Genomic DNA, 25,823 nt, shown 5'->3' with positions numbered 1-25,823 from the left:
AGAAGTGATAAGAAATGTTTGAGTGTTAAGTCAGCTGGGGTGTCAACAGAAATAATCACTCTATTATCTGCTGCCCCTCACTTCCCCACAGTGTATGCCTTGTTCAGTTATGCTGTCCTTTAACTTCATGAGGCAAATCCTGAGATTATGTTCTTAGATATTCAGATTAAGTTGAAGTGGTAAACTGACTTGGGGGAAAAAAAGCAATATTAGTCAACTAAAGTTGCCTTATCTTGTTGGTGAAGTTATTTTGAAGTGTCTTCCCAAATTACACATTTGTAATGACTTTGTCCTAATATTAATGAAGAGAGCATAAGAAGAGATGGAGCAGGTAAAAAGCTTTAAAATATCCACTTTTCTCTCCTACCAACTTATAGCATTTTGACAAGGACTACGTGCCCCATTAGTCACTCGATTGCTAATTTATTCATAGTTTTACTTTTGTGGCATCCTTCTAAAAAAGATCTCAAAAACCCCTCTGTGACAAAGTCTTTAATCCATCTCAATCAAAACAGGAAAAGAAAGGTCCTCAGATAGACTTGCCTATTAGTCCTGTATCTCAAGAAACATCGTTCGCACCTTCTGGTGGACCGTGCCTCGTTCTGGATTGTAAAGGTTTAAATGTGTTCGCTTTTATTTAGTTATTTATATCCCTGTTGTCCTTCTTGTATCATGTTAATTGCAAGCACAAGAATGGCAGTGTTATGAATTGGTTAGAACTATTATAGGTTTTTTGCTTTTTGCTGATGAAATGTAAGTACAATATTTGCCGCCCGAGGGGTTTTACAGTGTATATTTAAAGCAATATATCCACCTTTCTTGTGCTTATTTGATAGTTTCTCACAAAATATTTACAATAGGCATGACGGCCTTGGCCATAGCAGGAAGACGTATCCGAGTTATTCCAGCGTTGAAAACACCCATTGCGTGGTTTCAGAGGAGGACAACAACAAAGCAGCATGTTGCAAGCCTGCATGCATCTGTGTATGCTATTGTTTCGTGTGTCTGTGTACACATGCAGCTACTTGAGGAATGCTGTTGGCGTCACCCAGTCTTCCATTTTCCATTCCTTCACGGCTGCAGGATTCTCCTGCAATGGCCTCTTCTGTTACACACATGTACTGGCTTGTTATACAACAGTCCCCAGCAACATTGTTTTCTTTTCTTTTAGTGCCTTAGTATAGCTTCCACGCATATGTTCGCTATACATACAGACTGCACCACATCTTGGTGGTTTTTAAAACAAATTGAAGGGATATAATGAAAAGAAAGTCTTCAATTTGGTCAAGAATTCTCGTCATTTTTGTGAATACACCTTATCAAAAGCAAAGAATTTAGCAAATGGCACAAATTCTATAGATAATCTAAAGTCTGCATGAACTGAGTGCACAATCTGGATTAGTTAGTAGGACAGTCTCTCTTCCTACAGGGATTCTGTTATTATTCTAGGTGGATAGTTGTCGACCTGCCCTAAAGCCATATCATGCAGTCAGGTAGACAAAGACTGTATGTGCAGCCTCAGACTATAATTGGGTTGCATAAGCATTTCTTTAATTGTTGGGTGTCGGGGTGTCGTTGGAATTGATGGTGTAATGGTGTGTTCTCTCAAAGTGGTTCCAGATCTTGTGGTTTCACCACTCGCTCTTTCTGCCTGTCCCATTTCTACTATTTACCCCCCACCCCCCACCCCCCACCCCAATCCTGGCTTCCTTCACTGACGAACAGTGCTTCACCTTTTCGGGATATTTATTTTAAGACTGAATGTGAAATTGTGTTCTCAGAGGTTTTATTGCTCCGTGTCCTTAATGAACCATAAGCCATCAGGACATTCCTTTGTCAACCAAAATCTGGTCAAACCTATAATCTGGGTGTGAACAGGGGAAGGGTGTAGTCAGCGGTCTGCCTTAACCAAATTAGACCGAGATTAGATTTTTGAGACGTAGTAAGGCAAATGTAATCCACAGGAATTTAGGCCAGCCTTTTAGGATCCCGATTCTTGCGAGAAACTGGTGTAGGAATGAACTGATTCATTTTTAACCTTAAATGTTGGGTGTATACACATACACACACACACACACACACACCACCCACCCCCTCTTTTGCCCTCATTTTGGTAATTGTTTCTCTCCAAACAATATTATTTCCTGTTCTCCCCTTGGGGCACATGGAAGGAGGACGTGACTAGGCTGTATCTGATCCACCGATACATATCAACATTCTGTCGAGCCTCATCTGCACAAGAACACCACTGGGATGAACTGATTCATTTTTAACTGTAAATGTTGAGTGTACACACACACACACACACACACACACACACACACACGCACACACACCCCACCCACCACCCATGCATGCAGCTTGTGGAAATCTCCCATTGTGTGTAGATTTATAATCTGACTGCTGATCAACAGTTCATTTCCTTAACTGGGACTCGCCCTCTCACCTACATGCAGGTTTTATTTTTGTTACGAGTTTAGACTAGCAAAAGCAAACTCAATACAAATGCACACGATATAGCCTCTGCTGAACTCTGATTTGCTGTTGATTGAGTATAAACACTTTTGTAAAAGTACAAATGCATTAATATATCTGGAGACCTTATTTATCAAAAGACATTGTGACTGTTGAGGGATTGGAGTTAAAAAAAAAAAAAAAAAAAAAGTAAAAATCCTTGTGCTCATAACTGGTAAACTTAATTATGATTGCAATTTCTTTTGCTTCTGCTGAGCATAATTTAGTTGGCAGTATCAGTACAGCTGTGGTTGCCTGTTTAAACACATGGTGTCAATGAGGATGGCAATCATTTTTGTATCAACTGCTTTCTTTATATTCATACATAAGTTAGATTTCTTCCATTTTGGTTTTGTTGAAAAGTAAGTGATTTTGCTGTATTAACAGTCACATTCCTGCAGTGCGCACTTTACTGTCATACTTTTTCAGCACAGTGCGATGCACTGAGTTGTACCACTGTAAATGATCAAAATGATCAGCTAAAGTATCAGTAAATATTAATATAATCACTGTGGCAGCCTAATCTGTTTTTTTTTTTTTTATTAAATCAAGCAACATAAAATAGACTGGGAACAAAGTCTCTGTCAGTAGTGGTGCTAGTGGAGCTACTATTTTATCTGCAGTGTAATAAAGCAGTGGTAATCTATGAAGAGCTGTCCCTCTAAACAAGTTTACGTTTTCAAGAGGACTTCTTGTACAAAAGGCAATTGTATTTATCATACCGCTTGGCCATCATATTTATATGTACACAGGAAGTCAAATTTCCATTGGGAGCAGAAAAAAGAAAGAAGAAGAAGCAGAACACAGAGAGAAGATGCAGAAATGGGTGTAGAGTAAAGTTTACAGCATTTTCTATCATTTATTGCCAGCGCTGTTAGGTTTTCTGGTGTTTATCTTTTTATTCTTCTTTAGGCATTTTCTTGTCAGGGGTTGCCACAGCAAATCATTTTCCAATGCCCTTTGTCTCCTGTAACCTCATTTCATCTCACCACTTGCCTTCCTCACTGCATCCATGATCCTCATCGGCCTTCATAAACCCTCCATCCCTTCCGCCTCTGTAACTAAATCATCTCAACCTCACCGTTCTCATTTTGTAGTGTATATTAGTTCAATGATAAATCCTATTTCCACTTATCACCAAGTCAGCAATTTTATTGCATTCATTTAATTTATTTTCCACATTTTCACAAAGACAGTCAGGGATTTTGAATTGTACATGAATTATGTGAATACTGTGAAAAAAATAGACACCCAAAAAAACTTTTCTGGGTCCAACAAGCGTTTAAGGTACCGTTCACATTAGTTTTTTCCGGAGCTCTGTTCACTTTGGAGTGAGGGGAGCCGAGAATTTTCACCCCTTCATTTGGTTCAGGCGGTGTTCACATTCACTTGTGAGAACTGACCAAACCACCTGGTAAATGTCACCAAAGTGCATTGCGCACAACATCATGTTCTCTCACCCCACCCACTAGAAAGATCGCATGCAAACCAGCCAAGACCCACATTTTCAAGGAGACCAGAGATCTCTTGTTAGTTCCGGATCAGAGTTCGTGGGCGTGTTCACTTCGCCAAAGCGAAATGTTTTTTCCCCAAAGAGAACTGATCAGGACCAAACAGGAGAAGGTGAACACGCCCAAAGAGCCACAGTAACACAGTTCCATTGATCTAAATGGACACTTGAATCCATGTAAATCTACAATTCTGCTGGTGGCAGGGGTCGCTCGCTTGGACCAAGGCTTCTGGGGCCTCAACATGTTTGTTTTAGCGCTGTCCAGCTGGAGTTTCATGTCGTATATTTGGCCGTTGTTTTTGAGATAAAATGTCATGAACATTTCGTCTTCATCTCATCCTATCCTGTCACAAGTGTTTCCTTGGGAGCAGAATTTGAACAACTGACCTCCAGGCTTAACCTGCAGCTGCATGATGATTTTGGTTATTGTCCAATAAAAGGGGTTTACGGTGGAACTATTATCTACAAAAAAGAAGGTTTACAACCTTTTGAAATTCTTGTAGTAGGACTTGTAGTTCTTCGCTGTTGCATTGTGACAAGGTTGTTTAAGGTGCTTAACATGTAAAAGAAAAGAAAGAGAGGTGAGAAAACTTAACCCTTTCACAGTTTCTAAGCCACATTCTGAAGGTTGGTGCTTGTTGATGTCCAGCCCTGAATGTGAGTGTTGATACATAAAAATAATTCTCGCTTCTCAACAATCGTTTGTTTTTGTTTTGGATATTTTTATGTCTGACTTTTTGTGATGCATTAAATAATACCTCAAACCGGTGAAAGACTCAAACTGCAGACATGCCGATGCAACAGCGAGGCCACACTGCAAAGCCATGGAAGCTGGATTTTGAACGTAGTCTTCTCCCATCCTCAGTCTACAGGACATGACATCCAAAACCCCCAAACATTCAAACGTTTGACTCATCTAACCACGGAACGGTTTTTATTTTTGCCTTGGTCCATTTTCAGTGAGGTTTGGCCCTGAAAATATGGCAAGGTTTTTTGAACCATGTCCACAAATGGCTTTTTACATGTTACAGCTTTAAATTGCTGCTGTGGTTTGCACATTGTAGTGTGTTTTCAGACAATGGTTTTCTAAAAGGTTTTCTGAGTCCATGCTGTGTTTTCTGGTACAGTTATGTCTATTATTAACGTAGCCCCCTCTGCAAGCCCAAAGATCACCAACATCCTAGAAGAACATTTAACGTTATTTATCTGAGGTGTTTGTCGGATATGCAACTCCACTTTTGTAAGAGCTGAAATGGCGGCCACTGGAACCACAGCTGTTACATTTTTCAGGCTAGGGTTACTTCAGTTTACGGTTGAGTCGTGGTCATGGTGAGGCTTTTAGTTGTGAGGGTTAAGGGCTGGGAATGCCTTATGTAACCGAGTTGTCCCTTCAAGTAGTACTGTACAAACCAAGTAATGTCCTGTTCCGAAATTCAACAAATAGCGGCAATCTACATTTCTACGGGTTGCAACCCTGTCTGAAATGGCTCTTGATTCAGAATTACTTTTACGGATAAAAACAAAAATATTTGACAATGTTCTCAGTTTTAAAAGTAATCTGATCAGACAAGCTTCAATTTGATTATTTGTAATTGAATAACGCTAATAAGGTAACGAATAGGGATTTGTGACTTTTTCAAATTCTCCAACATTATTTGGGGGAAAGACAAGAAGATAATTTTTTGTATAAGTAAATTCAGTTTTATCTTTGAATACACCAAAATAGTAATTTGGAACTGCCATTTTGATGGCTGTTATTCATGTGCAAGGTCTTTTTTTTTTTTCACCATTTACTGTGAGGTGTTAAGGACCACAGGTATGCTTAGCAGCTACATAGCATTCCTATGTACCCTAAGGCCCCGTTTACACTACGACGATTACGAGTCTATCCGCAAAACTTTCTTGACTTGTGGGGGGTTCGTTTACACAGCACCAGTGTGCGGATCCACTGTATCTGCAAAGTTTTTAATCCGGCTCCCGAAGTGGAAAGTTTCTTTCACGGCCGCTCATCCCTCCTTCAGAGACTGATGGAGGCTATTCAGCCTGTTACTGCGCGTGCGCAACTCTCCCCTCCCGTTCCCTTGTAAACAAACATGGCGACCCGCAGTGGTATGACTCGCGGTCAGTATTCTAGTTTTATCGTCCATATCAGTAGTTTTATAGTTGAGACTCACCTCTAATAGCATCTGATGCGTCATCAGTCCATGTGGGTGTCGAGTTCTCTCCATTTCCTTCATGTTTATAGTGTATTCTCTCTGCACAGGTCTGTGTGGTTTCATTACAAAATCAAGCAACAGCATCCTCCCATGGCCTGGCATACTAAGTACATCATTGTCCCTGTGTCTGCTGCTGCAGTGAAAACACACTCCTTTTTTTTTTTTAAAGGATTAGGTGTTGTCACGTGAAACGTTGTCCTGTAAACAGGGCCTAAGACAACATATTCAAAGGGCTTGGCTTGTTTGTCCTTTGTCGCTGTAGCCAACTGATTGCTGAACATCATCCACAGCAAAGGAAACTGGTTATGAAATGTTTGTATAACAACTATATTCTAGCAACAGCCATGTGTACACCTTTTTAGCAGATGCGGTTATCCTCATGTTTTACACATTTTCACAGCTTGTAAGTTACTGTCAAACAAACCTGCATACTTCTGAGCTCAAGTCCATTTCTCTCTCGGTCCTCTCACTAGACCACCACTGCTAACATTTATAGAAAAAACATGCCACTTCATACCATCTGGGACTATTAGATGAGACTGTATGACAACATAAGGTTGTGACAACCCCTATTATAACTGTATTTGACTGACAGCACAATGGTGCCAGTAAGAAAAGTCTATGAAACAAATTTGAACTACGCAAAACAAACAGCAGAAGGAGAGTTCAGAATGTCTGAGATACTCTGGAGGGACTGGAGGAATGTGGGGAAAACGTTCAAAAACAGTCAGCTGATTTTGTAGTGACATTGGCTTGCTTGAGAGCGTCAATATTCTGTTTTGTTTTTGTTTTGAAATGGTTGGACTTTATTTTGGAAAGCTTAAAAACGATACCTTTTCTTAGTGACTTTTGAGAGAGTCACGGCTTGTCTGTACCTGCAACATCTAAAATGTCGATGATCTCAGAGACATTGAGTCAGACGTGAGTGGGTGCACCCATGATGCACCATCACCAGGCTTTTGTTCATCTCTTTATCAACTCCCAACACTGCTTATATGGTTTCTGGCCCTGACCCACTTTCCTTGAAGGTGGGTGACGTCACTTTTTTTCTTTATTTTTGTTTAATCTGAGCAATAAAATAGATGCATACCATTAAAATCCCAGGTTTTGTAATGTGTGTATACACTGTGTATAGTGTGCAAATATTACACTTGATGGCTCACAGTGCAGCCACCTGGACGGAACAGTCAAGTCCTAATTTTAGCTCAAATGCAAATGACACCACCTTTCTGTCTCCTCCATACTGATACCGGCTCTCATACATACAGCGAAGGGGCTTGTGATGCCTGTGGACATTTTGGGTATTTTCTTATGCATGGCTTCTTAGATTTGTTTGGGGAGCAAAATAATGGGACGCAAGCATCCATATAGGCAAGCTCTTCTCATCTTCTTTCCTGAAATTTCAGATTCTGTCCCAATCTTTGTGTTGGAGTCTGACAGGTCATAGTTATGGTACAGTATATATAAAAACATTATCAAGGAAATGTAATGTGTAAAATGGTGTTAACCACTCCCATCCTGTGCAATTGGTGGTAGAGAAGAGCTGTTTTAAAGAAAAGACAAAATCATGAAATGATCCAGATGTCCGTCAACATCAAACAAATCTTTATCCATGCCTTTTCATAATTCTATGGTACGTGGTTGTTACTCACTCTGCATTTTCCTCAAACAATCTGTACATAAATAATGGATGCTGCATTTCATCAGTGCACATCCCTTTTCTGCTCATTACATGAGAGCATTTTTGCGCCTCTGCATCACCACAGCATTGTGAGGTCATTGCAGTGCGTTTGCAATTCTTGAGCAGCATATCTTTCCTCACCTGACTGTTTCTACTCATTTCCGTCAGGGCCAGGAGCACGGATGAGTCACCACAACAAAACAGGCTTTCAAACCTCCTGATTGCTATATTACTGTCTACCTCTCCGTTTGTATTTTATCAGTTTGACTGCCTAATTGTCTGACAGTTCACAACTGTTGCTTATGGCCTCTCTGCAGATTAAAATGTTTACGGTTGTAATTTTACCCATCAGCCTCAGCTGGTTCCACTCATCACTTGTCTCCTCGTCTGCCTGTTGGTGGCTACATATGCTTCTCCTAATTTGTCACCCAACCACATGGTTCAATGCCCTCAACCTGACACGTTGACTTCACTATGTAAATCTGTCATGTCAGTCACCCCCCCCCCAGCAAGCTGCAACATGTTTTAATGCAGATACACTCTTTTAGAGAAAAAAAAATGGATTGAACATCGGGGCAAAAAAAAAAACCCTGTTGTGATTGCTAGAGAAATTTGAGTTGATGAAATAGTATTCAAAAACCAAAACCATGTTTTATTTTGTTTGTTCACTGCAACTATTCAGCACCTTTGAATCCGAGTGGTGCACTATAACTCTTTCTACTTACTATGCACAGCAGCACAGTTCTCCCATTCAGAGCTTGGAGTGGCCTGGCCTGATCTGCCCGACTGTGGCTGGCAGCGTTCGATATGTGTGTTTGTCTGTGTGTGTTTTGCGGGGAGGTTGGCTGATAGAACCTCTTCATCTCTTTCCAGTTGAAAGCAGCTCTTTAAATGATATCTGCTCTGCCTTTCCAGAAGTGAAGCTATCCTGTAAATTTCTTTTTTTTCTTTTTTTAATTCAACACATCCATTGCTGCCCAGGGTATTTTCCATCCTGTCGTCAGTCTGTTTTCTATATTTGAAAACGCTTTCTAAAAGAAGTTTAACTCTTTTCAGGAAGCACATTTACATTTTTCGAAAATAATTTCCCAGATCTTATTGCTGTGTCCCACTGTCGCATTAGAGAGACGGAAAACAAAGAAATCATTGATTTTCACAGCAGACATATAGCACTACAAACTAAAAGGTGTGCTGCTGCTCCTCAAATGTCATTGAGTTTTTTAGGTTTGGCAGTGTCCTGTTTGTTTGGACTTCATGTCCGTTGGCTTTTCCTAGAATTACATTACTCTGACTTGAGAGGAGACCCCTAATTACATTAGCACTCGTGCTAGTGTCCTCCAGAACGGAAGTCATCAAGTCATTAAACTGTGTGTTGTAAACTATGTTATTCCCTTCTCTGATTCTAAACTCTTGCCTCAAAGCTTCCAAATTTCCTGTGGTTTTGCATCACTTTGCCATTTCAGTTAAGTAATAATCTAATTGTTGAATTGGATTCAGCGATTATTCAGCTACTATTGTTATCTTTACTTGATAGACATGCAAACAAAACATTTGTTTGTGTGTTTTTTTGTAAATAAATGTTATCTGCAAAAGTCAAGCAATCCAAACATCAAAGATGGAAAAGCAAAGTTTACAACTCGGAAGAAAACAAGGGGTAAAGACCACAAAAGAAAATTGAATAATCATTCTGACTCGTAGTGTGCTGTTGCCATGCACACGCCGACACATTCGAAAACACATTCTCACAGCTCTCTTTCATCAACAGAGCTGTAAATCTGTCAGCTCTTGCTTCGGGCAATGGTGGTTTTACAGGGAAGGGAAGGACACATAAAGAGAAAAAAGAGGGGAGGCCAACAGAGGGGTGAGAAATGGAGAAGATTATTCATCAAAGCCATCCGCATGAAAAGATGCTGTGAGAGCAACAGGCTTCAGACAGACTGGTTGAGTTTCAGATCAGATGAAGGGAACATGTTCAAATGTTTAATCCACAGATTAAAAGAGGAAATTTTCAGTTTCGTTTCCCCAAAATAAAGTCTTCAATAAGTTGGGAGAAGAAACTAAAACCTTGTTTTGTGTGTTCCCCTGAGTTCCTGTAAACATCAACAGAATGGTCACATACTGTATAGTGTGTGCTCACAGACGCCCACACAAGTGGGATGATTCAGTCCTGCATGGTTTCAATGTCCCCTGCTTCAACACACCTGATTGTAATGATTGGCTCCTTATCAGGTTTTCAGCAGAGCTTCATCATGATGCATCCAGTAAAAGCATGTTGGAGCAAAGAAACATTCAACATATGCAGAACTGCAGCCCTCCAGGACCTGTGTCTGACCCTGGTGGGAGTTATTGACCTCTTGCCTTTTCAATGTCCTTTATTTTGAAAGCCCTCCGAACTGTTTTATCTCTTGAGAGATAAACTGTGTTAACAGTGTCAATATAAGATAGTTATAACACGTAGAACAAAATGACATCACTCATCATCTAATATTTCAAACCTTAAGCGCTTATATCAAATTTATTTCTCACAAATAGAAAGGTCACAGACATGCAAATTAGTTCACAGATATTGCCCTTTTACTTTTCGATTAATTCAGACCTGACATGTTATTTATCCCCAGTACTAATGTTTGATATATAATTCATTTCACAGGATTAATAGCAGGTTGGTCAGCAGGTGCAGTGAATGTCAGTGTGGTTCAATCGCATCCTCAAATAAAAGCCATAATGCATGCACTACTGTTAATAGAAACGGAACTGCTTCCATGGAGCAAGTAGATTATATTGAAAATTCAGCAAAAATATGGAGCTGACCTGGCAAGATGCATACAAGGGAGATTGTATCAGTGGAGAGAAGATTTGTCTTCGGGTTATAGAACCATTGAATCACTTTGTCTACCTCGCTTTGTTATTGCTTCAGTGATGATGTTGCGCCAACCTCATGAAATCACAACCTTTTCAGCAGAGAAGGGGCAAGAATTCTACCCACCTCTTGTGATTTGAATTTGGGTTGATGGGTAATATCTAATTAGACAAATGTCCTTGTTTTACAGACTGCACCCATTCCGTAAAAATAGTCTTAATGGTCCATATTGAGTTATAATCGTTATACCTCCTGTACCAAACAAGTTGTGCTTCTTATGAGCGTCTGGAAATATTCACCATGGTCTTGACTTGTCTTTATGTAGTTGTTTACTCAATAAGAATCAAATCAGAAGGATAAGCATACCTCTATTTTTGTAGACAAGGTCAAAACTCTTTGCTTGGATACCTAAACAAACCATCAATGTTGATGATGTTTGTCCTCCTACAAGCTTGGCTATTTACTGAAGGTTTGAGTGACTGTTAGTGAGATGCAAGCAAGGCCAGATATGTCAGCAGAATCAATAAGCAAGTATTTAAGGTCCCGGAAGCTGTCTTTGATTGATTTTTCATTTTGACCAAAAACATCTTGCAAAATGAGTACAAGTTAAGAAATATATCCATCCATCCTCCGCATTGCCTGAGCCTGTTCAGGGTCACAAGGCCCTGGCGCAATTCTAGATATCTAAGGCCAAACACAGAGACACGGACATTCACGCACTCACCTTCACCCTGACTGGCAGTTCAGAATCACCAATTATTTTCAAACTGATGTTTTTGACAGTAGGAGTAAGGAGGGGTTCCTGGACAGAAAACACACTGAGAACAATGAGTCCAGTCTGAACTCAAACCCACAACCTTTTTACTATGATGCAAGACTGCTAACCACTACACCACTAAGCGAATAAGTCATATGTAGAAAGAGAAATACATGTAGACAAGGGATTTTTTTTTTAATTACAACATTTTTGTATCCAGTTGTCAATTTTGTCGTTATAATATATATCATGAAGTTTTAATAAATCATGTCATTTTTGGATTATCTACCAAGATGTTGACATTTTTCTATAATTCATGTGTTGTCACTATTGTCAAGACCAAAAGTGTGATACCTTATCTGTGTGTGTGTGTGTGTGTGAGTGTGTGTGTGTGCATGTGTGTGTGCGCGCGCCTTTGTCTTTATGTGAGCATGTGTTTGTGCGTGTTAGAGGGACGTAGCATCAGGTTCCTGATCTGCGGCTCAGTCCTCGTCTGCATTTGTTATGAGGAAGAGATTATGTGTTGAGTTCACTACCAAACGGAGACGAGGAAGAATGAGGGTAAAGGCATTATCAGAGAAGAAATGGAAGGGGACAACTGGGCTTTTATTTGGGGTAAGAAACAGGTGGTAGCATGTGGAACTCGTTTGTATTTCAATTGGCGTGGAAAAAATATTTTGACTCTGTGAAGGCACAGTCCACTCGGTGTGTGAATGAGTGGAGTAAAAGGTATTCCGAAAATAATATTGTGTTGAGGTTGAGGTGATGCGTCAATGTGGACGGGCTTGTATGTGTAATTTGTTGAGATAACATCATAGTGGCACACGACTTGTCATTGTTGGGGGAGAGAAGTTATGAGACATTTTTGAGTGACAGGGAGACAAAGCGCATCTGTGAAATGTGTGAAAATTTTATCTTCACTGAATCAGTACAGATGGAGATCTTGTTGTTTTCTGGTGCTTCCTTCTCTGTGCTGCTAGATAAGCAAACAGTCCATTTTGTTTTCTTGGGAAGGCATTTGTAAGACATTTTTGGAACACTACTTAAAGACTTCCTACATTTATTACTTGGAAAACCCAAACAGCTATCGTATAAGAGTCATTTCACCCCACCTAGCCTTTGATCCACCCACCCACAGCAGTTGGTCAAGTCTTTGGTGTCTCTCATTGCAATAACTGATCATTTCCCTCTTTTGTTTTCTAAGGATTGAAAAAGCGTACCAGGAAGGCCTTTGGGATACGGAAGAAAGAGAAAGACAATGACTCTGCGTAAGTCAAATTTCTCTTTGGGATTCTACTTTGAGCCAAACAAAGACGTATTGCTAATTCACATTGTTGTATCTGGTGATATGCCGTAAATTCAAATTTACAGTGATTGTGTATAAAGCAAAAAAACAGATATGGAACCTCGACAGGATCAATAAGAAATGCTTACTGGTGAATTCTGTTTCTCTGAGATCAATAATGATGTATAACAGATTGGAACTGTGATTCATTCAGAGGTGCTGAAAAAGGTTTTGTCTGCAGCAATGTCGGTGTTAGTGTGCTTTGTGAGTGAATTAAGGAGTGAGCAAGGTTATGTGAGAAGGATATCCCCGAATAGGCTTTTAAGCGATTTTATCTCAACTAGTTAACGAAGGGATTTCATTATGAATAGCAGATGTGTTTACTGACTTGGATGTTTTGCTTTGTTTTTTCTTTGTCCAGTGGGTCACCAGACAGAGATGGGGGTGTAAGTAATGCAAATCATCATACATATACATATACATATACATATACATATACATATACATATACATAGAAATGTGCCCATTTATTATATATTTCATTTGGCATTTGTACAATTTCATATTAAGGAATATAACCCTGGTTCATTTGAGAATATTTGGAAATTGTGTTTTGTTTTGTTTTTTTTACCCACCAGGAACCCCAAGAAGTTGAATCGGTATTGAACTAAGTTCTTCAGAGTAGACCAGTCCCCAGTATGATGTAGTGTGTAGAATTTAGACCGCTTTGTAGACCTTATGAATAGACACAAGTGGAGCTGCTAGCAAGCTCTACATAAACTATGGGATACAAGGCTGAGAGGCCAGCAGAGCATTCCAGACCTTTAGGCTGGCTCAAGAATCCTAATGGCTTAAAGATGTGCCCTTTATGCACATAAATGTCCACATTGGTGCATTTAATACATTATCACATGTTCATACACAAGCGTTTATGTCTGCGTGATTGTTTTAAGCTATACATTCCGTAGGGGGTCGTGCAATTTAGAGAAGTGTAGAGGACCAATGCCCCTGACAAATGATTTTCAATGCTTCATTTTCCTGATGCTTAAGCAAGGAAATGCCGTAGGGTTGCTCGTGTCCATGCACACATTGCACATACAGACTGTGCCACGGAGCTTGGGAGACTGTTGTCTTTCAAGCTACATGGCCTTCTTTGCTCCTTTGGCTGGTCACACATGAGCTATACTTCACGACACTGTTCATTGGTTATCAGTGGTATTCCTCTTTTTGCTACTCATCTGTATGCTCCCTTGAAAAAAGCACCAAATGACAGATATTATTAAAGCGGGCGATGGACAGAAGCCCCCATCCATATCGGTCTGCGTATTTAGCATCAAGCATTTTTAGGCTTCAAGTTTTCAAATATTTTACAGCTCTATTACAGTGTTTATAGCATTCTAATAAACATTATCAATAGATATTTAGCAACCAAGTATTTATGTATTTCCCATCTACACAAATCAAAACAAATCCCTTTTAATTTGAAGGCAATTTAGTGACTGTAATAAAGACAGTTGGTGGCAGATCATGATGCTAGTTTTCAAAAGGAAAACGAAAAGCTTCTGTTACTTTCTTGCATATGACTCCATCCAGAGCACACTGGAGAAGATCAGAAATGTATTAACTGTACTGAATCCTGCATAGTAGTAGTGTAGTTACACAAAATCAGCTTTTCTTTCACTGTCTGGGTGGAATTATAACCAAACAGTCTTTGCTTCCTCAGTCCCAGAAGAAGACAAACGGGGCCCCGAATGGCTTCTACGGAGATATCGACTGGGACAGATATGTAAGTACATTAGATGGTAAAGTAATTGACCCTCCTTTCAAACAGTATCATCTGTCCAGCCTCAGTTTTTATATTGCGCCTTTTTTTTTCTTCGATAAAGTAAACCTTTACTGCTGGTCTGAGATGTTATATTATTTAATCAATATTTTTGTTTTTAGTAAATATTTTGGCAAAATATGTCTGACAGCCATTATTGTTTATCAATTTGTGGGAGGGATTGAACACAAAACTTTAATATTGTACTTTCTCAATGAGGATAATGGCCGTCGGTACATTTGTGGCAGTGTTTTATAAGTGAGGCTGACATGCAAAGATGTGGCGCTGGCTTCAACGTGTACTTAGAAGAATAAACTAATGCACCTCCTCTATATGTGTTTCAGAACTCGCCGGAGGTGGATGATGAGGGCTACAGCATCAGACCTGAAGAAGAGTCAGAAGAGGGAAATATCCTTCACTTTTTTTTTATTTGCGTTTCTCTACTTGTGTCACTTCAACTCAGTAGAACTAGTCTTCCACAATTAGTTTAGGATCCCTCTAATATGTTCACATTAATAGACTCGTATCTTGTTTGTCAGTTCATTTTTCCATCGTCAGAAATTGGGCTAATTTATTGGGTCATGCATCGTTCTGTTGGGAATTATTCTCCAAATTAATCCTTAAGTTAGGGTGAGATCTTGCTCTATTGAACTGTTGTGTCATGTCATGTTATTTCCAAGAAAGACAGCATTGGAATCACTACATGGACCACTTTAATAGCAAAAAATGCACATTAATAAAACAAACAAACAAAGTTACAACTTTTATTTAGCCACAGAAAATCTAAACGTGACTGCCAAGTCACAAGTGGAAGTTTACAGATGTAAACACCGAGAGGCCAAGTTGACAATGAATGCTCTCTGGGATGGCTTTCCTTGACCTTGCTCCACCCCCAACCATCAAAAAGCCCCACTTCTTTTCTTCTGACGAGTCGGAGGAAGAGGAGGACCATAGGAAAAAATTCAAAATCAAGATCAAGCCACTGCCACCTGATCGTGTGGTGACGGTGCCGTCAGTCGATGAGCTCAAAGCCTCCATAGGCAACATCGCTCTGTCCCCATCTCCACTGGTGAGTAGCTGTGACATCACTGTCCGCTCGCTGCAGCCTTTCATGAATGATCACTGAATGTCGGCCCTGACATCTTAGAGTGGCAATAGTAAACTTTTGTTGAGTTTTGGCTGTTCCTTTACACAACAACTGTGTGACTGTGGGATTTTTCAAAAGTTTTTTATGCTTGTTTTTTTATGTTTTTTTGACCGACAACAATAATAATAGTGGACTAGTATCTTAGATTGTGCTCCTCACTCGTTTTAATTTAACACCACTGCTCCAGCAAAGTGTTAAATTACTACACTGCCAACAGTGACGCATTTCTTTTACCTACCTCAGATAATAAGTAGGCCAATATGAAAAATAAAAACAGCTGAAAGGTGCTTGAGTACACATACGTTCATGGTTTTATTTATTTTTTTAAACTCAGCAGTAATTAGTGGCCTGGGATTTCTGGCATTTGTGTGAGTTAATGGAGATTGTTGATGATCATGTTCAGATGAAAACGTTGTCCTCTAAATAAGAGACATTATGAAAGACCTGACATTCGTCTTTTACTATAGAATCAGATCCTTCCCTCCCTCTTTTTAACATGCATTTGTATTTGTGCAGCTGTGGCAGCACATGTATGTTATTTATCTTGAATGAGACACTGCATGATCTTTTTTTGCTTGTCTTGGCTGCTCTTCTTATTACCTCAACCTGTTTATCATTTATTGTTTCTTTCAATGATCATGTGCCAGTTTATCATAGTACAAAATATACAGGAAATACTTGTTCAGTGCTCATAATGAACTGTTTATTTTGAAGTCAACCAACACATGGAAGTCGTCCATCCAGAAACCATTTGCCATGTATTGCTGTTGCATAACAGAGTGTTGAAGCTCATGTTTGAAGTGCTGGATCTTAGTTTGATTATGCAAAAAGAAAGTATATATATATATTCGCTTTAGACAGCTTGTGATTGAAAACGGCACGTCAAAGGAGGACGCAGCCCTCTCTTCCTTTCCGAGTGATACCCATGAGTCCTGTGTTTCCCAGTGAGGCCGTTTAGCTTGGGTGTCCGTCTTAAATAATTTAGGTAGGAAAGTGGGCATGGTAACCTGTATGGCAGTCTGCTGTCGAGTGAGACTGCTTGTTGTCATTTGAGCATTCTGCTGTCAATAATTTAATCTCGGTTCACTGTGCTCACCCTCTGACTCTTTCAACCTCATCAGGTGTGAAGGTTTTTTTTTTTCACACTGCCAATTGTTGTGCCAAAAAAAAAAAAACTGAGGGTGGTTTTGGTTATGACTTTGAATCTGAAAGTATTTATTTATTTAAGTCCGAAACAAGCTTGTTTGTTTCCAAAGCGGTGTCGGCAATGAAGAGGAATAAGCCAAATGAAGCATTTATTGTTGGAATCGCCACCTGTTTTCCACCAGGACCCTAAAGGTGTCATTGTATGCTGATATCCAAATTGATTGGAGTTCGGTTTTTAGCATCTTCCTCCAAGTGCATGCTCTATGTTTTTTACCACGGAGGTTCACGTGCACAGCACCTTTCTCTGTGAGCTGAAGCTTCGAAGAAAGTAGGAGCAGCTCAATGAAAAGACAGTCGTGGTCACAAATTGTACTGAATTGAAATATTCATGTTTCATCAGCAATCTCATCAATTGTACCAAATTTGGTAATTGTGTCCTAATATAGAAGGTTTATTTGGGTTTTGCTAAATGTTTCACCTTCTGACTCTTTGGTTATGACACTGGTATTCCTCGTGTATTTCAAGATACACTTATCACACACAGTGACCAAGATTCATTTCATGTTGATTACATTATTCTAATTGTGATGATTGAACCAATATATAAATTTTTTATGCTTACTACAGAAGTTCACTCCAAAGTTTTGTCAATTTTCTGTCATTATAAACAACGAGCCCAACGATAAACATTTTGCTATATTTCTTATGTTTTATCTTCAACTATTCGTCTATATAAATAATAAACATGGATGAGAAAAAGTTGGGTTTTCTAGTTGTTTGATACTATATAGATATATTTTTATTTATATGAAGTTCTAAAATAAATGTGTGCATATTATATTGTGGTCATGTGAACAGTATTATTGTTGAATTATTAAAATTTTAGTTTTTTTTTTGTCTTCTGAGCATTTTTGGAAATATGAGATGGCTGTATTTTTGTTACAAAACTTCCACCCTTGGCTCCACCAGTTCAAATTAGTATCATGTTTTTGGCGTGAGCTTTTGGCTCACATAAATTAAATGAGTAACTCAGTCATTCCCAGTGCCTGGTAGCCTTGGCAAGGGCCTGCAAATAAAGTGGCCTAATGAAATGAGGAAGATCGACCAGTTGTTACCAGGCCTCCAAAAGTGAATCAACCATTTCTTTTTTTTTGTCTTATGGGCAAACGTTTGTCCTCTTCCCAAAACATTTGTTGTTCATTTCTATTTGATGAACAACACACAACCATTTGTTTGTATTAAATATTCATTTGAATAACCACATATATAGACTCTAAATTCAAATGCCCTTGGCACAATATAAAACCTTTACAAGCTTCAAATGACAAATGGCTAAGCTTCATTTGCCTTCCTGACTATATCCTGCCTGTGTGATCACAATGTTTTTGTTTGGGATGATGTGCTTGCGTTATTTATATATTTATGCAATCTTGTGATATTTGCAAAATGATGCAGCTTAACAGGATTGAAGGTGAAGTTCCTTCAGGTCATCGCTTTGAAACATCACTTTTAAATCCTGAAATAGATGTCGTATTCACATCAAGTTAAGATTAGTACTTACAAAAATGTATGCATGGATAAAGAACAGATTGAGAGCAGAAATATTCTGTACCTCCACCTGAATTTTGACCTGCAGATCTCATAATGTACCAAACTCTTTGCCTTGCCTTGTTGATAGACTCTCCCTTCAGGTCTTCTAATAATTCCTCTTGTGTCTTTCTTTGTGTCTCTATTTGCTGCCTGAAATGATGCTAACCCTTATAGAGGAGTCCGGTAAGCTCTTGCTTCATTTGTTTTTAGCTTAGGTTTGGGTTGTTTTTTGTTTTTATTTCTGTTTGCTCTTTCTGTATACTTGCCACTCACTTTAAACTGCATTTGCCATGCTCTGGAATGCTCACCATACGCTAACTACACCTCAGGAAAAACAATAACCCAGTCTGTAGAAATTGTAAGCATTGGACTATGCGGTGCATTTGACTAATACTATGTGGTTTCTATTTATGTCTTCCATTGTATGATTATTTGCAACTGCTTGCCATTTTTTCTGCCACTTGCGATTTAATTTCCTCCCCCAGGTGTTCAGACTACAATAGTAGCCTCCGTTGTTTTCAAGGCATTTCCACACAAAGTCGTCATAAATATTTTCATCCCTGATTTCACATAAAAAGAATACAAGGACAATGGCAGGCAGGGAAACGGTTCAGAATCTAAGTTCACATTAGACAGCCAAAAAAAAAATGCTTTTTGTTTTTTTTCTTCAGAAAAAACAGATTACTGATGACACTTTATTTGTCTTGGTGCTGTCAACCGCTGTGCAGTCACTTGCAATAAGTAGGGCAAAAATGATTGGTCATGACAAACAGCGTTGAGCTGTCTCTCTCAGCAGTACAGCCAATGAAATGAATTCTTTCCACCAGCATGATCCGCCTACTGTTGCATCACTTTAATCAGTCATGGCTCACTGCACAACTGGAACACGTGCACGAGTGCAGGATAGAGAGAAAGAGGGGGCCGGTGTGACGCAAACATGACACAGGCAGATGGAGGGGTTTCTGTTGAAATGACAAAGACCTCGGGGGCCGATGGGTAAATTAAAGAAATCTCAAAGATTACATGGCAAAATAACAGTTTTCATAAAGCTTCAACAATGGCTGCATAGAAATGATTGAGGGATGGAGGAAGAGAAGGCAGAGTGGCTGAAGCAGCTCCATTGGGTATTTTGGAATACATCCAAATGCACCAGGCTAACACATTATCAGAAATTTGAGCAAATGCTGTCATTTATTAAAATTTAATTGGCATATTTCCTCTTAGACAGAATCTAAGAGCGGTCGTGAACCCAGAAATACAGATTAAGACACGGTCTTCAGCTATTATCAGCTTGACTTATTATACTTGATTAATTCAGCTTTTTACATTTATATATAAAAATCACTAAAGCCACATTTAACAAATGTGGCTCATGAAAACCCTTTCAGGGTTCTGTTAATCACATCAACAAATCCCACCCGCCAGGCCAAACGTCTTCTCCTGATGTAAATGATATCTGCTTTACTGATTTGTCACTCTCTGACCAGGTATCTCTTCTCTCTTCCTTTTTGCTGGTCACAGAGACGTAGTCCGGTAAGTGTCCTTTTCTCCCGTCGCTGTGTGAGTTTACACTCAAGAATAAGTCACAAGATGTCCTCTTCCCTTTCGCTTCTCACTTTGTTTGCCAGGTCGGTTCAGTTAGAAAAAAATTGACGTGGGTTCGGTGGCTGAAGTGACGGGTCAATAATATCTTTTAATATTTTTACACATTTAGAATATAATATTTGTTTTTTCGGATTCTTAGGATGGCAGGCTTGTTGGTGTACTTGTTTTCTCTCTTGGATGTTTTCTTGCTTGGTCTCTACTGGGAGAATATTTGCACTTTTGACAGCTGGACCCTTTGATGTCTTACTTCAGTCACTCCCCTTCGTCTCTTCTCATCTGCTCCCATCTCCTCCCCTCCTCTTCCTCTCCATCCTCCTCTGCCCTCTGCCTCTCATGGCCTCTTGTGTCTTGTGAATGTATACATATGCTGTCTTACACACAGCTATTCAGGGCACAGCTGGAAAGGCTGGGGTGTTTTTTGCTGTTATCTCACTATTCAAAAAGATCTCTTTGGTTTTTCCACACACCAACGTCATCAGTCCTGGTCATCATGTAGCACCAAGGGTGGCGTCTTCTGACTTGAAGGGCACGTTCTTAAAGCTTTCCAGTATTTCTTGCTTTGACACCATAAACCTTGGGTATTGGCATCACTAGCTTACTGTTGGCAACATCTTTTTTATCAATTAGCATTTTTCTCACTAATGTGATACTAACACTATGACTGGTAGTTAATTATCTTGAGTGATTACTCTATTTTTACGATTTCTAAAACCCTATTCCTGTAATGATATGAATATATTATTATTGTTATAATATTCCCCATCATTTAAAAAATGTTGGTAATTGTACCAATATGTAATTTGTCACATTTGTCTGTAAGATAATGATTCAGTTTGGCATAGAAGGTGACCCATTTGAAATGTGTCGCTATCAAATCATTCGCCTGATTATTGATAATACCTCGATTAGTGTTGAATTTATAGGGGAAATATCTCTTTTGTGTAACATGGTGAGCATTAGTCATGTCTACTCCAGTGGAGTTACACGAGAGTTACTCTATTCTCATCAGATCAACTCAACCCAGGGCTGAATTTCATCTTTTGACCTTCAGTACTGCTCAGCCTGCTGCATCGTTCTGTTCAAACCACAGTGTATATGCAGGTCACAAAGAAAAGGGAGAAAAAGAAAGGGGGGAAAAAAAGATCCATTTGATAGCATTGTTATTTTCCATTTCCAATTTATTTGCAGATTTGAGACTTTTTTTATTTTTTTATTTGGGTTTTAATTTAAAATGTTTAGTGTCTTCAGTTTGACATTATTACTGCCCTTGTTTCCTCTACAGGGTCTGAAAAGGAACACATCCAGTAAGTGTCACTTTGTCTGCGCTGCAGGCTCATTGTTTCAAGTAGCGGATAAGAGAGGCTGTTGGAGGGTTGACTTGAAGTGAGTACATTTGATTTGATGTCACAGGTGAAGAAATTGCCAGGCCAAGACGTGTTGTCACTACTGTGCCCAGTGTGCCCCACCCTCCACCCCCAGCACCACAGCCCCCCAGGTATTTTTTTTTTTTTTTTTTTTTTTTTTTAAATAATAGTCAGTCACTTAAAGGTGGTACATACTATTTGGTATGTACACTACTTGTACATACAATAGTGTTATGTTTTTCTTATTTGAATTTGAGTTGGGTTAACTTAAACATGATATGCACAAACCTCGAAACTTTCATTTGTAAACATACAACAACACAAACTTATAGAAAAGCTATAAATCAGGGGTTTGCAAGTTTATTTTGAATGTTGGACTTTCTATATTTTCACAATAAAAAAGAATATGATTGTGTGGAGGCAATACATTATATTTCTTGATGGGTTGCATACAAAAATATTTACTCTGAATGTGAAAGATCTTCAATCATCACATATAATGAGCCTGTACTCATCGTTGTAATTTACCTTAATATTGTTACTGTCCTGTTTCAAGATTGTTCTGTCACGCAGCCCTCATCCTGACTGGATCGAAAGATATACCGCCTGACTGCACAACCACAAGCTACTGCTTCGTCTATATTACTATTTTCTGTCTCCACAGTCAAGAATCACCTGTCACTGAAGACACCACAGCCTTATTTGGGCCTCCTTTAGACACAGCCTTTGGAGAACAGAAAACTGAAGGTACTTCCCTTTTTTTTATGCATTCATCTTTTGTTGGTTGTATATCTGTCAGTGCTGGTTCTTACAATGTGTTTGTGTGTGTTGATGGTCTCCAGGACTGATCTGTATATGCTGTGTACAGCAATATTTTGAACTGTGTTAATGTTTCCCTAAGGCTGGGAACTCAGCTGCCGTAGCAGATACCTTCTCTCTGTGTCCTTTCCATCCTTTCTCGAGATCTCTCTCACAATATTGCTATTTCCTTCAGCTCATGGTGTAGTCATTGATTGACTCTTGATGTCTTTTCTGTGGTCAGAGTTGAAATTGGCCCTCTGGGCTCATGCTTGTGTGCATTACAGATCATTAACATGAGGGGCCCAGTCTCGCCTGCTTTCATCCAGACCTTGTAAAATTCAGTGATAAGGGGAAAGTGCTCAGCTCTTAAGCAAGTGCCGTATCGGGAATAACGAACAGCAGCTCAACAGAAAGTCCTATTATGCATTGAATCTGACAAGCAGAAAAGCGCTGACTCTGATACAGTTGGTTTTAGGGATGTACTGTTTGATGTCATGCAGTTGTGTTATTAACATTGATTCCCTGATGTTGCGATGGTGGGGTGAATAACCCTAGAATTAAACTAAAGACAAAAGGAGTTCATAAAAACCACATTACTATAGCATTTTGTGTTTCACATGCATAGCCTCATTCCCTTTATATTGGGTTCTGAAAGGTTACAGATTAAGGTTGATCTATGCTGACATTGTCCCTGAGGACATCCTCTAAAGGCCGATTCATACTCCGTAAAAACAAAAGGTTTGGCACTGCGGGTCCTTCTGAACAAAATGACGTAAGAGGGAGCTGGCCGAAGAAAGTTGGTTTGGCTGTGCCAACTGTCCTGGCTACACTATGTGGGTGCTACACTGGTAATGACTTTCAGTCATATTTTAATTATATTTAGCTTATGACCTCGCTACTGTATAAGCCCCACGGCTCGTTGAAATGTCAGAGTGGAGCACTCACTACGGCTTTGTTAAACCCTCAGCAAAGCAGCATATATTATTGTGCACTTGCAACATAAGACCTTTAACCAATGAAAAGTACACAAATAAACCTTTGTATATACTATCAAAATTTGGTTTTAGCTCAAGAAGACTACAGCCAATGTTATTCAGAAGACAAAGGGACTGGTATTTGCTGCTCTGCATTGGCTGACCAAGCAGTTTTAATAATACGTGTGGTATGGAAGGTCACAATGCATTCCTGCCAATGTCCAGAGGTGATGTAACTGATGAAATCACAATTCCTCATCCCTACTTGTATTACCTTCTCATCACAGCCCAAAACACATAATGCCCGGTGTCAACATCGGTTTCATATTGTTTCCCTACTGCAACTCCGTCACAAAGAACTGAGTCCTTTCAATATTTTGCTGCTAATGCCCTTCACATGACTTTTTTTTATCACCCCTTGAACTTAGTGGCTCTTTCTGAGTCTGACGTATGGGGAACTCCTCTGTCAGGGACTGAATCTTCTTTGTCAAGATCCTTCCCCACAGGAAGTAAGTTTAGTAAGTCTTCTTGCATTGTGCCCGACTTCCCCTTCTCCCCGGAATGAATGGACCGATCCATCAGCTCACCTCCCCCATCATCCGACTAACAAAAAGACCTGCAAACCAGCCTGATCAAACAACCATCCGGTGATAACACTCTCCCTCCCTCTTTAAAAAAATTCAAAAAAAGGTGCTTTCCTGTCATTTCGTGAGTCATTTCATATGCACATGGTTCTGTGTTGGTTGACGTTCATTTCACAGGAAAGAGGTTGAATATCTGGCTCTTCCCTGCATTTGGCATGATGTTGAATGAATGTACTATGTTGCATGGTGAATGCTTGGTTAGGCTGACCCCCCCCCCTTTTTTAACAGTGGTTATGGGTTCATTTTGCAGGTGGAGATAATACCTTTTTTATGATTTTGTTTGTTGCTATAAGGTCACTGACATATTGTATGCAGCCCAGCATAAGTCACGGGACTGTGAAACAGTCACTCACTACTTTGCTGCAGTTTAACCATTCAACATTTTGTATGGTTGCAGCTCCGCCACCACTTCCTCCCAAATGTGTCCCAACAACTCCTCCAACAACTAGCCCTCTGTCTGCAGATGAAACTGGTAAAAACTCCTCTCCGTTGTTTTTTTTTTTTAAATAAATCCTTTTATGTTTGTGACTGTTTCCATCTCTCTACAAATACTTTTTTCCTCTTGGTGCATTTGTCTGTTTTGTCACTCTGAATGTAAACGTCCCCAATGCCTTTGCAAACCAGCTGCTTATGGTTCAGTGGTCATCTTTGTTTCAGAGGGGTCAACAGAACCTCACGGATCTACTCGGAAGCCCTCAATAGCAGACTTGGATAACATTTTTGGACCGGAGCCAGCGACCGTTGACGGTGGTGATGATACGGGAGAATCCTGGGTGTGCTTCAGTGAAGAATCAGCAGACCGTCTGGCTCAACCAACAGATCCTGCACCCCCGCTACCCACCTCCCCACCACCAGAGGAGCCCGCCCCTGCTTCACCAGCCTCCCCTCCTCCACCTGAATCCCCGGCCCCACCCTTGCCTACATCACCACCTCCTCTAGAAGACTCTGCGCCATCTCTTCCTCCCTCCCCTCCACCAAAAGAAGACACGGTCCGCCCTCTACCCACCTCCCCACCTCTCTCCGTTGAGCCCGTTGCACCACCTGTCCGTTCAGGTCCCAGCACACCCGAAGAGCAAAATCCTGTCGCGAATGCCACATCTCCACCCCCAGCATCAAAGGAGTTTGCATCTCACTCTGCTTCCCCTCCTCCTCTGGGTGACTCCTCTGCCACTACACCACCAGCTCCTCCCCCTAAAGCAGCGACCCCTCCAGCAGTGACCCCTCCTGCTGAGCGACCTGCAGCATGCACTGTCTCGCCGCCACTTTTTCTTTCGAGAGAGGAGGACCTCAAAAACACAGAAACCACTCAGCTTAAAGAGGATGGAGGCGAAACCGCCACCTCGCCCAAAGAAGCTAACCAGGGGAGTCGGAGTACTCCACCCCCACCGCCTCCTCCAACGTACCGAGCAGTGGTTTCGTCACCAGGTCCAACGTCGGGCCCAGGTGGCACGAATAGTGGTTAGTATGTTATGGTCTCTTCTAAGTAATGGTAGTTATTTTCCGTTAACAATGGAATCAAATTTAAAATACTTGAATGTGAAGAACATCTTCGAAAATAAACAGACGGCTTTTAGGTTGACGTGCAATATCACTAGCTTTCATACAAGCAAAGTGAGAAATGGAGGTTGTGATGGAGCTGTGAAGCGATTGGATTGTCAGCTGTCCTGGTTAACTAATTGCATGAACTAGTGTGGCGGGATATGACACTGGTTCCCTCAATTATAAAATGATTTGAGGAAACGGTGCTCCTGTGTGAAGCAAAGCACTGCAATCACTCAGACTTTGATACAATTTAGGTGAAAACAATACTTGTGTGCTTGGAGAAATGTGTTTGTAAATATGAAAGTATCTCCACATATTGTTTGTTAATCCTCAGTGCCGTGTGCCATTAGACTCTTTATATAATA

General features: G+C 40.0%; 1 protein-coding gene across 9 annotated transcripts in view; it reads left to right on the top strand.

The window, feature by feature from the left end:
- The window catches only part of sgip1a (SH3GL interacting endocytic adaptor 1a), a 50,002-nt gene that overhangs the window by 12,173 nt on the left and 12,006 nt on the right, over positions 1-25,823 (top strand). For 4 of the 9 annotated variants that reach the window (XR_013936844.1, XM_080505762.1, XM_080505757.1 and 1 more), the window contains 11 exons: positions 12,743-12,806; positions 13,245-13,269; positions 14,547-14,609; positions 14,990-15,053; positions 15,536-15,735; positions 21,416-21,437; positions 21,544-21,628; positions 22,162-22,244; positions 23,701-23,790; positions 24,314-24,388; positions 24,574-25,374. Coding sequence is in view for 8 of the 9 variants with exons in the window: in XM_080505762.1 (XP_080361888.1) it covers positions 12,743-12,806; positions 13,245-13,269; positions 14,547-14,609; positions 14,990-15,053; positions 15,536-15,735; positions 21,416-21,437; positions 21,544-21,628; positions 22,162-22,244; positions 23,701-23,790; positions 24,314-24,388; positions 24,574-25,374 (1,572 nt within the window). In the remaining variant the exon portion in view is untranslated. Of the gene's footprint in view, positions 1-12,742; positions 12,807-13,244; positions 13,270-14,546; positions 14,610-14,989; positions 15,054-15,535; positions 15,736-20,049; positions 20,062-21,415; positions 21,438-21,543; positions 21,629-22,161; positions 22,245-23,700; positions 23,791-24,313; positions 24,389-24,573; positions 25,375-25,823 lie in introns of all 9 variants that reach the window. The other 5 variants (XM_080505759.1, XM_080505764.1, XM_080505761.1 and 2 more) reach the window with 4 other exon arrangements.

The sequence above is a fragment of the Blennius ocellaris genome (genome assembly GCF_963422515.1).
Source record: "Blennius ocellaris genome assembly, chromosome: 12".
NCBI classification, from domain to species: Eukaryota; Metazoa; Chordata; class Actinopteri; order Blenniiformes; family Blenniidae; genus Blennius; species Blennius ocellaris.
This window is presented reverse-complemented; position numbering and strand designations above follow the sequence as displayed.